General features: G+C 36.3%; 1 protein-coding gene across 12 annotated transcripts in view; it reads left to right on the forward strand.

Annotated features, from left to right (window-relative positions):
• Positions 1-14,746, forward strand: part of CCDC91 (coiled-coil domain containing 91) — a 218,620-nt gene that overhangs the window by 91,340 nt on the left and 112,534 nt on the right. For all 12 annotated transcript variants that reach the window (XM_090147880.1, XM_090147900.1, XM_090147893.1 and 9 more), the window contains one exon: positions 11,797-11,910. In XM_090147880.1, coding sequence (XP_090004006.1) covers positions 11,797-11,910 — 114 coding nt within the window. The remainder of the gene's footprint in view (positions 1-11,796; positions 11,911-14,746) is intronic.

Genomic DNA, 14,746 nt, shown 5'->3' on the forward strand with positions numbered 1-14,746 from the left:
ACTGCTTCTGTAGGGATAGTTGTATGTATTAAGAAGAACATTCCCAGCACAGTACTTAACGAGACAGGAGGGATCTCAAATTAAGTAGTTCTTCCAAAAGTTCAATTTTGTAGTCTCTAGGTCAAAATATCTGAAGGAACAGTCTGTTTTGTTGGTGGCCTTGTTGTTTAAAATTCTTTGCACTGTAAGATTCAAGATGTATTTCATTCAAATGTTGGAATTTTATGTTGCTGTTTTTTTAACACGCTGAACAATAAAAAAAGAAAAAAGAAAAACAACAAACCACACAGCTTTAGAATTTAAAGAATAGGATAAAATATATGTTTAAAACCCATCTCCTTGCAAACAGATGCCATTACCCTTTCCAGTGTTTAAAAGAAATATTCATCTCACAGCTAACCAAATTTACAAAGTTATTTTTTGATGCAAACCCATTACTATAATCTGCATCTGTTTTGTGTACATTTCTAATATAAATAAAATGATTTTGTTTTGCGTGTAGCAGACTTAATTTTTTTGTATGTAAAGATATCAACTGATAGGATGTCAGTTTTCAAAGTAGTAATTTTACTGTGATAAGCATTACTATGATAAATTTTTCATGATCAAAGGATAATCCAGTGACTCCAAAGCTAAACTTAAGCTAAGAACACTACTCAAGGGTTAGCTACAGTAAAAATAATTTAGACTACCCTGAATGACTGTTGGTACCAGTGGTCCAGAGGAGTTATTAACAGCAGAAAGAACAATAATGTAGTTGCATGCTACAGTAAAGAAAGACCACAGTTTTATACCATGTGGAATGTGAAGAGATTAGTAGTAGGAGGATATAGTAATGAATGTGTCACTAAATTAATGTGCACTTTAGTGATATTCCTAAGGCAGATAGTTCTGTCCTTCTGTGGAAACCTGTGCATCTTGGACAAAATGTGCTCTCTGTCAAATGAGAAGATTAAGGTTGGTTTTGTGTTTTAAACATTCGTCAGGGAATGGGTCTCATAGTTTAGTGTGTGAGGTCAGGCAGGATTCTGTTTTTGTGTATTTGGGTTGCACATAAAATATATTCAAGTGACTCAAGGTAGGTGTTTTTTTCCTTGTGGAACATGCTACTGGAGTTTCTTGTTTTGGAAATAATCACGGGCAGCACAATATTAGAAGTTTAGTATTGATTGATATATTTTCAGACAAAATCTTAAATAGTGAGATGTCAGTGCTTTTCCAAGGAAGAAATTCAGGACTTCAAGAGGACTTTTCAGCTTGGGATGCTAGCTAATCAAGCAGTTCATTATGTTAGATTATTCAGTTATATACCGTGATGCTGAGTAGTACTTTGTTATTGGAGAACGTTGTTAGTACTTCTCCCATAAATTTCTTTCTTTTGACCTAGTTATGCAGCATTAATTAATTCTTTTTTCTAATACTGAATAGCTCTGACAACTTTGATTTTAAGAGGAATAATTTCTCTTACAATAAATTATGATTTCTTGTTTGAATTAGTTTCCTTTTTTCAAATATTTAATCTGTTTTCACTTAAGTAAAATGAAGATTTTTCTTGAGATTTCTAGAGTTCTCTCATATAAATACGTATAACGTATTTGATGTTTTGCTCTTTAATCTTTGGTTTATTAATGCAAGTTCTTTGGGAAGGATGGACTTTCATATGGAATGCTTTTCTTTGCATAAATTTTCACTTTTTACTTCTACTATGAAATTACTTATGTCCGTAAGCCATTACTCTTATAAACATTCTACATCTGCTAAAATTTTCTAAATCTAGCAACAAAGAAAGCCAAATAAAGCTGATATGCCAAATTGGAAGTTGTCAGAAGTGACTTTGATTTAGAGCTGAAATATCAGCTACAATATAGTTGGAACTACGATCAAGCAGTTTGTCAGCAGACAATGGTTTTATAGAGCCTTCTACTTATTAACTGTTCACTTACTTGCAGTTGTTCAGACAGCATAATCGACATGTCAGGTCAGCCCTGTAATGGCCAAAAGTAAAATTCATAGTCTAATATTTTGGACAACTAAATGTAAAATTATGATAACATAATGCCTCTTAATTCCTCATATCTTGTTGTATAATTCTTTATGCTTCTTGCTTCAGAATTGTTATTTGATAATATTATGTTTAGCACCAAATGATGAAACAAGTGTGTATGCATGTAAGTGAACATGCACAATATGTCTTTTAGTGTCAGGGATATAAAAACATTATAAAGCATATAAAAACATTATAAGGCATATAAAAGCATTATAAGGAATACTGTTATTACAAGAGAACTAACTTTTAAACCATCACATGAGTTTGGAACTTAATACTAAGGAAGAGAAGCCTTGATCACAACAAAACTCTCTATCCTTTTCAAATTCTCACAATTTGGAAGAATATGTGTTTGAGATAGAAAAAATACTTTTATGTTTAAAATTGTCTTTCTTTTACCAAGGTTTCTTTGTCATAGAAACTTAGATTACAATTGAATTTTATCATGTTGCAAATTAATTTTAAGAGATTGGTTTTAATGATTTGAACAAGAAAATATTATGTCAAGCATAGTATTAAAGAGGAGGAGTTTTCCTTTGGTAATGCTATACGTCTGCAAAATTGACAGACTGGAAAGGGTCATGTACGCTACTGCAAATAGTTGAGGCAGAATGGTTTGCAGTCATGAAACATATAGGTCACTCTAGGAATGAAGAATGAAAAAGTCTGAACATATGCTAAATTTTATGATCTTCTTTGAGATGAAGTCCCAGTTTATAATCTATGATTGAATTATAACCACCATGATTAACCCATTATCAATATTAAGAATATTGTTACCAAATATGCAAAGTAAAGATAAACTGACAGTGAAAATAATAACTAAAAAATTCTGAGTTAAAGCTTCCTTTTTTAAAAGTAATTAAAAGAATAAGGTATCATAAATATGATGCTTAGATTGGGGAGAATAAGCTCTCCTTGAAATAAGCAAGTCATCTTTTAATTAAAGAAAATGTACATTTGCAAAGTAACTACATAATCTTTTTGCAAGACGTTGAAAAGTTATTATTGGTGAGGAAGTTTAGCCCGCTAAATGTAGGCTGGCATGTCTCCATCATTTATCTTTTATTTTGGTGTATTGGATTGTTTTTTTTTAACTGGCAACCTTCCTGCAAAGAGGATTTAAGAGGCCCAGTAGTTCTCAGTGTTGAGTGGAATGCTTGAAATAGAAAATTATCCCACTAGAATATTTTATCTAGTCTTTTTTTTTTTTTTTTTTTTGACTTAGAGGTTGCCCAGTGCATACAGAGAATCTATAAACTTATCTAAAGCTGAACCTGTCCATATAGAACTCAAAATGGCATTTAAGCACCTAGTATAAATGTAAGTGGAAAAGACAATGAACAGTGCTTTCCACTGTTAAAGATTATTTTCTTCCCACTTAGTTTTACTCTTTGAAAAAAAGAGTAAATTTGGGTAGTAAAAAAGAGTGAAAAATGGGGGATATAGGGCAAGTAGAGCAATAAAAATTTCAATAAAATAGAAATAACTATAGCGTAGGTTACTCCAAAAGTAATGCCTCCTCTTTTATTGTCACAGAAATTACAAGCACAAAATAGAATTTGATAGAGGAAATTCTCTGCTACAAAATACTATTTTTCAACATAGTCACCAACATTAGCTATGCTTTTATGTCAGTGATGAACAAGAGCCTGCATGCTGCACCCATAAGAATCTGCACCAGTGGAAGTGACCCACTCTCACTGTCACCAATGCTGAAACACCACCCACCACCTCACTGTGCTCACTGTTTGATCTCCATAACCATTCAGTAAGTGTTGATAAATGTCAATGGGTGCCATTTCTTCCACATGGAGGAATTCAGTTCCAAACCTTTGCTTCATTTGTACTTCCACATTAGACTTCATACTGTCAGACTGACCTCTGCTTTCATCTCTCACATGACAATACTATGTAATGAAATAGTGGTGGGAAAGTCCAACCTCTATTGTCATACCACCAACATTTGCCTCTGATGTCATGGACAAGCATAATAAAATAGGAGGCATTACTTTTGGAGCAAGCCTCATATAATTACTGGTCAGTGCAGAGTAAATATAACATTAGCTAGAGCAACCATAACACTATAATGCAGAGAGCTGTATGTAGCTATTTTAGCTCTCTGCATGGTAGTGTTATAATTTCACAAAACAAAACAGATAATTTTTTTTTCCTTCTCATTTATGTAATGAAGACATTAAAGACAATTTATGCCTGACAATTTTAGTTTAAAAAAAAATCTTTAAAATTAAAATGATAGCAAACATCTGAAGGGTGAGCCCTGGATTTTTAGGTCTATGCCGTAACTTGAAGGCTTGTATTTAAAGTATCACATAGAATCTACTGCATTTTACCCTGATTCTCAGGGGAGGAGCTTGAATTCATAATTGCCATAATCCCCGTGTGCTTTATGCAAGACTCTAAAGAAGACTGCAAATAATTAGAGGAAAAAAAACAACAACCCAAAACTATTTTATTAGAAGAACTAACATAAAGTCTGTTGGACAGGAGCAGAAGCACTAAGGCAAAATTATGTCCAATGGGTAACTTGTAGAAAAACTGAGGCTGTAACGTTGCATTCTGCAAATCCAAAACTAGGGTATGCAAAATGTAACAAGATAAACAAAGAAAAAGTACTTTTGCAAGAAAAGTTAACTAACAGGCTTATGGGGAAAAAAAAAAAAAAAAAAAAAAAAAAAAAAAAAGTGAGTTTCCTAGTAGTCTTTGCTGAGTAAGTCTCCAAAAATTCAATACAGTTCTAGTATCCTCATGCACCTAAGGGCTCATATCTTCTAGCTATTATATGCAGAACTGTTATTTCTAGTTTATCATCTTGGAATGTCCAATATAATTGTAACGGAAAACATCTAAATGGCTTAAAAAACTTGATTAATTAAAATTATTTGGCATTGTATGGGTTTCAAAGTGTTTTTAATGTTTTGTAGCGAGTTTAAAAATACTAGAAGATGTAATTTCTCAGAAGTATGAAGTCTAGAACACAGTGCTTAAATCTGAAAAACTAATGGCTGCTTACCTGATATGTTATTAAAACTTCCTAAGTATTCTTAAAGAGAGTTGGAGTTGCAGAATCACAGAATCACACAGAAACAGCAAGGTTGGAAAAGACTTACAAGATCATCCAGTCCAACCAGCCACCCATCACTAATAGTTCTCACTAAACCGTGTCCCTCAACACAAAATCCAAACTTTCCTTGAACACCTCCAGGGTCGGTGACTCCACCACCTCCCTGGGCAGCCCATTCCAGTGCCTGACCACTTTTTCAGAGAAGTAGTATTATTTCCTGACGTCTAGCCTAAATCTCCCCTGGCACAGCTTGAAGCCATTCCTTCTAGTTCTATCACTAGTTACACTAGTGATAGAGAAGAGGCCGACTTCCACGTCACTGTACCTCCCTTCAGGTAGTTATAGAGAGCAATAAGTTCTCCCCTGAGCTTCCTCTTCTCCAGACTGAACAATCCCAGCTCCTCCAGCTGCTACTCACAAGGCCTGTGCTCCAGACCCCTCACCAGCTTTGTCGCCCTTCTTTGAACCCGCACCAGGGCCTCAATGTCTTTCTTGCAGTGAGGGCCCAAAACCGGACACTGTTTTCAGTGAGGTGCAGCCTTACCAGAGCTGAGTACAGGGGGACTTCTGTACTACTCACTTCTCTGTTCCTGCTGGCAACACTGTTCCTGATGCAAGCCAGGATGCCATTGGCCTTCTTGGCCACCTGGGCACACTGCTGGCTCATGTTCAGCCGAGCATCAATCAATACCCCCAGGTCCATTTCCTCTACAGGAGTTCTTACAGTATGCTTAAGGGAGTTCTTCTGTTCATAGTTTTGGCAAGTCATAATCACTTTCGTGTTAAATATCTTAAGGATTTCCACAGTCTTTTATAAATGAAAACATGGAGGTACTGGATCCATACTTAGAGAACTAGCTTATTTTTCTACTGCTGCTTAATTGTTAAATTTCAGTTGAAAATTATTTTCTGCCTAAATATTTTTTCCTCATTGCTCTGTATTTGGGAAGGGTGGGAAAAAGTAATAAACTATTTTGCCTATATACGTTATTTCCCATTCTGATTTTTCTTTTTTAATCAGATTTATTAGCTGCAGAATGGTCTTTTCTTAACTGTGTAATCTTAAAAACAAGAATCACAAACAAATAAAAAGATTTTTTGCTGGTACATGGAGTCAAGAGTTTTATAATAAATATTTTGAAGAAAATATATGAGGATTATGTATTTATTGTCAAGACATTCTTATGTATAGATTCATTAATACATCTTTTGTAAGTGTCAAACCTACAGGATTTTGTTCATTGGCACTACCAATTTTTAAATACAGTTGTTATCCAGTTATCTGATGTTTTCATCTTGTTTCCCTGCAATTGTGATAGTTTCACCCTGATGGATAGCTAAAATCCAGCACACCCCTCTCTCACTCCCTCTCCTCAAAGGATAAAGGGGAAAAAATACAGTGAAAAAGTGATCAAGGTTTGAGGTAAGGAAAGAGATATCACTCACCAATTACTGTCACACCTCACCCATCCTGCTTCACTGCAGGCTCCTTTCCATGTAGATCTGGCCCAGGGCATGTTCCTACAGGGACTCTCCATGGCCTGCAGTTTCCTTTAGGCCACATCCACGGCTGCACTTTATGCTCCTCAATTGCTACATGCAGAGATATGCTCCATTTGGTGCCCATCAACTGCAGAATGATAGCCTGCTCCACCATGGGCTTCTCAATGGGCTGCAGAAGAGCTGCTCCATGCCTGAAGCATCTCCTGCCCTCCTTCTGCACTGGCCTTGGTATCTGCAGGGCTTTTTCTCTTACATTTCTTATTCCTCTGTACCAGCTACTCTTACACAGCAGATTTCATCTTTCTTAAATCTCCTATCCCAGAGTCACACCCAGTGTTGCTCATGGCTCAGCTCTGGTCAGCACTGAGTCCTTTTTGAAGCTGGAGCTGGCATGGGGCAGTTGCTGGGCTCTGTTCACAGAGGCCACCCTTGCAGTCCCACAACTGTGCAAAACCTTGCCACCTAAGACAAATACAGTGGCAAAACAGCCAATCTGGTAACTTAGTCAACGGGAATGAGAACCTCTGTGTTGCGCAGTTGATTGTCAGTTATTTTCTGTGATATTTGGTATTTATGCTTCTTCTGTATGACTGGGAACTGTTTCCTTTCCAGGTTTAGGTAGCTGCTCTGTGCTGTCTCTTGGCTTGTATTGAATTTAGAAGCCTAAGGTACTTTTTGCTACGTGCTTCCTTTGAGCATTTTTTTCTGTCTATACTAAAAACATATCTCTATTTGGTACCACCTTGTGAATGCATCACTATCACTTTAAACTTTAAAAGTAGATACTTTAATGTTTTCTTTCTGACTATCCAAATACTAATTATTACCTTCAATATGCACATTGTTGCTTGTTTTTCTGGACTGTATATTGGCTTTGTTTCAGATCTGATTTTAAATACAATTGTTTAGATGTTGCTGGTCATTTACGCAGCAGATCTGCAATATATGACATTTCTAGCCACATAGATACAATCATTATTCTTTTAATATTACATCTTTATTTTCCCTGACTCAATTATTGTTTGCAGATTTAGAGTACTACTTTAAAGGTCTTTTTCTAGCCTTTTAGTGCGGTCTCTCCATTGGTCTTTCTTTGATAATAGGATATGTTCCTATCTTTCTATCTTTCTATCTCTGCATCAGAGATTACTTTCAATTTTCTTTTCAATTTTTCACTCTAATTATATTTATTACTGAAAGATACTTTTTTTTTTTTTTTTTTACATAAAGAAGTCCATGATGTTAACATTGCCTTTACATGTTTTATAATGCTTTTGTACTTGAGAATGACCTACACAATGATATTAATTTCACTTCCTGAAATAGTCTTTGAAACTTCTCATTTATGATATACAGGACATTGAGTGCACTGCCAGGTAAATATACAGAATACAAAATAGTATTTATCAGTTTTTCTTTGTCCGTTTCTTATCTGTTGCATAGCTTACAAAATCCTGTTGGGGATGCAGGCAGTGTCTGAAATGCTCCATTTGTTCTATGCTTCATAGTATGCCAGTATAATGGTACATTTAATCTTGTAATTCCAGGAATAAATTGTTAGACTTTATTTGACTGATTGAGAGAGTGTTCAGTTTTGGAAGGAAAAGCAATATCTTTTTCAGCAACGGTCTTGGCCTATCACAACACTGTCATTCATGTTCAACATTTGGTGGGTTTTTGCCAGAAGTCATTTTTCTTAATATCATGGTCCCTGGCCCTATTACAGTAGTGACAACTATATTATGAAATGTGGTGGAGAAAAAATTGCTTTTCTGAATTCATGTACAATTTATATTGCCTTTGCCGTATTTTTCAATTTTCAGTGCTTAAATTTCTCTTAAGAGAATATGAAATAGCACTTTGCATGCGCTTTTTTTTTTAGGTTGAATTAATTCGGCATTTAATTTTGTAGGTAATAATCTACAGTCATTGTCTCTTTTAAAATTATGTATAGTACCAGAAGTTAGAGTAGTTTTGTTATGAAAACATGAAAGAAAGCAATTATATATTTTAACAAAATTTTCAGTTTCTCTTTCTTCTTAATTTGCCACTTTGTTGCAGAAATAATAATGGGTCATATGTTTATGGACAACATTGGTTTTGTAAGTCTCTATGGGAACAACTGTTTAAATAAAATGTTTTGTAAGTTTGAGAGCATGAGGATGCACACAGCAATACCTCAGTATCTCTCTCAGGCGAGAGATTCCTGCTGTTGGTAGTCCACTGCATGCTAACTTTAACCACTTCCAACTTCAGAAGTACTAGTTAATACTAAGTATTAATTAAAATCACAAACATTATAATTTGAAGGTTACTATTTTCTGAAAAAAACATTGACATTGCAGTCCGTGGTTGTATTTCCTAGATAAAATTTATTACTGCCACCTCATCCTTGTGTGGAAACAGAAGAATGTTCCTATAAAATTGCCAACAATCATATCACAGAATCACAGAATGGCCACAGAATGGTTGGAAGGGTCCTCAAGGATTATGAATCTCCAACCTCCCTGCCACATGCAAGACCACCAACCTCCCCATTTAATACTATACCAGACTGCCCAGGGCCCCATCCAATCTGGCCTTGAATACCTCTAGGAACAGGGCATCCACAACATCTCTGGGCAGCCTGTTCCAGCGCCTCACCACTCTCATGGTAAAGAATGGAAGTTCTGACATCTATCCTAAATCTTCCCTCCTCCAACTTAAAATCATTTCCCCTTGTCCTGCTGTTACCTATCCTTTCAGAGAGTTGACTCCTCTCCTGTTTATAGGCTCCCTTCAGGTACTGAAAGGCTGCAGTTAGATCACCCCACAGCTTGCTTTTCTCCAGGCTGAACAAGCCCAGATCCTTCAGCCTGTCTTCGTATGGTAGGTGCTCCAGTCCCCTGATCATCTTTGTGGCCCTCCTCTGGACCCTCTCCAACAGCTCTCTTTCTTGTACTGGGGGCTCCAGACCTGGACACAGTACCCCAGATGGGGCCTCACAAGAGATAGAAGGGGATAATCACCTCCCTGTCCCTGCTGGCCACTCCTCTTCTGATGGAACCTGGGATACCATTTGCTTTCCAAGCTGCAAGAGCACACTGCTGGCTCATGTTAAGCTTTTCATCCGTCAAAACCCCCAGGTCCTTCTCTGCAGGGCTGCTCTCAAGGACTACTCTTTCCAGTCTGTATGGATGCCTGGGATTCCTCTGGCCCAAGTGCAAAACCTCGCACTTTGCTGTGTTGAACTTCATTAGGTTCATCCGGGCCCACCTTTCAAACCTGTTGAAGACCCTCTGAATCCCTTCCTTCCACCGTGTCAACTGTACCACTCAGCTTGGTGTCATCAGCAAACTTTGCTGAGGGTGCACTTGATTCCATCATCGATGTCATTGATATTAAAGAGCACCGGTCCTAAGACAGACCCATGGGCGACGCCACTCATTACTAGCTTCCACCTGGACATAGGACCGTTGATGACCACCCTCTGTCTGTGGCTTTTCAATCAGTTTCTTATCCACTGAGCGGTCCACCCATCAGATCCACATCCCTCCATTTTGGAGATAAGGATGTGCTGGGGGACCATGTCAAAGGCCTTGCTCAAGTCCTGGTAAATGATATCAGTTGCCTTTCCCTTGTCCACAAATGCCGTCACTCCATCATAGAAGGCCACCAGATTGTTAAGCATGACCTTCCTCTGGTGAAGCCATGCTGGCTGTCTTGGATCACACACTCATTCATCATGTGATCAAGCATGTTGTCCAGGAGGATCTGTTCCATGATCTTCCCAGACATAGAGGTGAGACTCACCAGCCTGTAGTTCCCTGGGTCCTCCTTGCTCCCTTTCTTGTAAATGGGAGTGATGTGACCCTTCCTCCAGTCATCCAGGAACTCACCTGACAGCCATGACTTTTCAAATATGATGGAGAGTGGCTTGGCAAGCACCTCAGCCAGCTCCTTCAGAACCCTGGGATGCACGCCATCCAGCCCCATAGACTTGTACACATCAGTCTCATGAGGCGGTCTCAGACTTGCTCTGCTCTTCAGCTGGGGGGGATTTACCACCCCAGTCCTCACCTAGAGGTTTAGGGATGCAGGGCTCAGGGACAAGAGAAATAGTAGAATCCCAGCCACCAGTGAAGACCGAGGTGAAGAACTCATTCAGTACCTCAGCCTTCTCTTCATCCATTGAAGCCAGTTCTCCTTTTACATTTACCAAAGGAGGTATACTCACTTTGGCCTGTCTCTTCTGTCCAATGTACCTGTGGAATGTCTTCCTGTTGTTTTTCACGTCCCTCGCCAAGTTCAGTTCTGCCTGCGCCTTGTCTTTCCTAATCCCATGTCTTCAAGTCTGGATGGGTTTTTGTTGTTCTTTTTTTGTTTTGTTTTGTTTAAGTATTGATTGGCATGCTCTGTTACATAAAGTACATTTTCTTCTTTTTGTTTTCCTGCGGACATATACAAATACACACTCTGGTGATGTGGTAGTCATGCTAAATGTGTACGCGGTAAACAAGCTTAGATCTAGTGATATTAAGTAGCAGAAGTACGTTCCACCCCTCCTTCATTCTGAAGGCGCACTGCTACTATTTTTGCTGCATCTGCTTTTGAATATCCAGAATGAAGATGGAGATGAGGATAGTTCATGGTAAATCCAGTGACATCTTCTGATTAGTCCTAAAAATAAATAAGTAAATAAATAATCCACTATTTCCCTTTTTCCTTTCCCCTCTTTCTTTTTTCATCTAAATTATTTAACATACACTGATTATTTTGACTGGCTATTATGTAATCTTTTGTATGTTTCAGGAATCTTGTTTGTCATCTCATGTTACTGAACTTTGAAAATGGAAATCTTAGCTAATTAATATTGTTATGTATTTTATGAGTGACTTCGGGATGCTGGAACTTAAGCATTAGGACAATCTGTTTGGTTCAGAAAGATGTTTCCTGGACAAATAACTTATGTAGATAGGTTGTATTTGAGGTGATAGAGGTGTTTTAATTTGTTCCTGGCTTTCTTTGTTACAATATACTTCTATTACCAAATCAAAGTTGATTTAGGGTATGCTAATTGGGGCAGAATATGGTCACGATAAACTTCTAGTAGGAAGGAAAAGGGTGAGATGTGTTACATTTATGAAATATTTTTAATACTTAACATTTTCCTTTTACAAAGGAACTTATCAAGAAAGCGTTAATGGAGGAGCAAAAACGAAGTGAAAAGGCAATCGAAGAAGCTGTTAAAAGGACAAGAGAGGAACTAATGGAATATATTAAGGAGCAGAAAAGGGTGAGTTACCTGAGGCTAAAGGGTTTTATTTCTTGGAGTGAGAAATCTTGAAATCTGTCTCGAAATTCACAAAAAAAAAAAAAAAAAAAAAAAAAAAAAAACAGAATCAGGAGTAATATCTTTGGATTTGTCAAACAGTTTCTTGTAATATAACATACTTCTACATGTCAATCTACAGAATTTTGTTTTTTTTGCAAATCAAAAGGCAGAATAATAAAATGAATAAATTAGCTGGTTTATTAACTTTTTTCTTTAGGAAATTCTATAACAATCTGTCCTTAATTTCTTAGATTTCTGCTATCTTCAGGAATGGAGACCTCCATTTTCTTTCCACCTACATCTACAGTTAGAGCTCCTTGCCTTTATTCCATTTTCTGATTGCTCTCAATCTTTCTTGTCCTTCTGAAGTTTTCACAAATAAGAGAAACAAAGAAAATACCATATTCAAAGAAACAAAATTGTTTTTTATTTATCTAGTAGGAGCAGCATTTCCAGTTGTTTCACAGAGTTCTTGAATATCAAGTTATTGCATAAATTGTTTTTTCCTTTATTACTCAATTGCTACATAATTCTATTCAATAAAAAATTTCCTGTCTGGAAACTGAGGACAGTTAGCTTTTTCTGGCATAAGATCTATAAAATTACTGTATTTAAGATCAGATGGGAAGATATTTTTATCTTCAAATCATTACGCATGGTAGCTTTTTTATGTTTATATAAGAGATATAATAAATAGGCCTTGATCGAAGGCCATGCCCTGTCAGAGTAAAAAAAAATATATATGCTTTATGAACTACACTAAAAAACAGCCTGTGGAAAGAATTTTCTAAAATAGTTCAGTGAAAACTCGTAGCTTTCATATTTTTTTTTTCCTTGAATTATTTGGAGAGTTCCAGTTATACCTTTACGAAAGTAGCATACCTTTCATCATTGTTTTTAAAACAAATTTTAGAATCCTTCAAGCAAAACTACTACAATATCTGTACCTGGTTAGCAGTGGTTAAGCAATTTAAGAAAAGAGCAAATTCTTATCCAGAAACTTCATCTTATTTTGTAATAGCGTAAAATACATTTTTTTTTACTCTGTGGTAAATGCAATATCGTATGGGAACTGTTGAGTTATGGCCTGAACCACACTGATTGAGCACCTGGGGAAAGCACCTGGTCAGCCCTGAGAGCACAGGTGAAAGCAATTCAGCTGTGTGACCAGAAGAGGTGTAGTCTGGCTCCACCTCTCTTAGACCTCATTTAAGGGCTGACTGCCAGCAAGGCATCTATGTACGTTATAATGGTCTCTATAATAATGGATAAAGAGGCAAAGTTGCTTTGGAGGTAGATCAGGATTGCATTTTCTTAGAAACCTAGAAAGTATACCCTCAGACTTAAGCATTCTCATTCTCTAACTTGTACTTTGGTTGCATAAATAAAAAAGTTCTTTTTTTACACACGTTTACTTAGAGTTCTGTGATGGGGATGTGCTTTGAGTTGTGCTGATTAACAGTTTTAGACAGCTGTCACTGTTCCAAGATGTAGAGTAGCTGCTCAGTAGGCATTGCTGAGGTATTTCCCTTCTGCTGAAGATGTTCTTTCTGTGTTCCCACCCCTACCCTCAGTTCCTCCCTTTCTCATCCACATTCTTTTATGAAAATAGAAGTATCATGAAGAACTTATACCAATTTTCTGTGTGATGATAGGATTCTTTGAACTAGATTACTTAACTTTCTTTCATTCTCTTTACACAGCACTCTTCAACAATACATTTTCCTCATCAGTATTCTTTTAACGTAAACTCTTTAGAGCTGTTGTAGGTTTCATAAAATTATGGAGTAACAATATCATATGTATAAAATTTGTCCGTACATATGATGAAGTTATAAAGACACTATTTCTTTATTAATTAGTTTAGCACATGATATTTTTGACTTTGTTACCTAGAAAGAAGTCTCTCAGTATCAGTGGAACAAAAAGTTACTTATCTCTTTGACTATATTTTCTCAAGGGCGGATGAACAGGTAACAAGCATGGATTGTTTTACAAGAAATGAGAGGTTGAGAAGATAAACATTAAGTGGGGAAATGAAAAATTAAGAAACAATATCATAAAGGTAAAATGCCCAGTGTAAGGATAGTGTTACTATTTACTATGCATTCAAGCCAAAGTGTCTAAATCAAGTGGGGAATGTCGTCAGTTCTTCACCTTTAAAGATTAAAGGACAATGCAAACTAAAATAGAAAAAGAAAATCCAATTGGTAACGTATCATTTGAGAAAATGAATGAAAGGTAGACAATGTGATCTCATTATGATCTTTTAATATTCCAAATATAGTCCCTGGTTTTTTTAATAGCACTAATTTGGCAGTAGCTCATTGTATATACTTCAGTTTTCTTTTACTTGTTGCATTTTCAAGGAAGATTTTTTTACTAGAAAAATGTTTGTGTTGCTGTGAGAATCTACATATCTAAGTTATGAAGGATGTTCTGTGGAAATTTGACCCATTATTATTTTGTAATTACTTTGTAACTACTGCTGTTCCCAAGTGTTCTACAAAGCTGAAATATAAAATAATGCTGCTATATCTGGTGAAAGAAATCTTCAAAAGCTATCAGATTTGTAGAGGTTTATATAAACCTTCATGATAACTTAAAGAACTTTTCTGAGTCAAATTTTAATATACTTGTTACAGCCAATAGCCAGAATTATTTTTTCATCAGAGGTACATCCACACTAGGTCCAAAAAATATCTTTATTAATTTTCTGAAATTTTGTTTGACTCTGTAGTATTGGTAGATCATTGTTTGAACAGAAGTATTGAAAGCAAAACTATGCTTGACTGTC

This window comes from Phasianus colchicus, chromosome 1 (genome assembly GCF_987193195.1).
Source record: "Phasianus colchicus chromosome 1, bPhaCol1.hap1.1, whole genome shotgun sequence".
NCBI classification, from domain to species: domain Eukaryota; kingdom Metazoa; phylum Chordata; class Aves; order Galliformes; family Phasianidae; genus Phasianus; species Phasianus colchicus.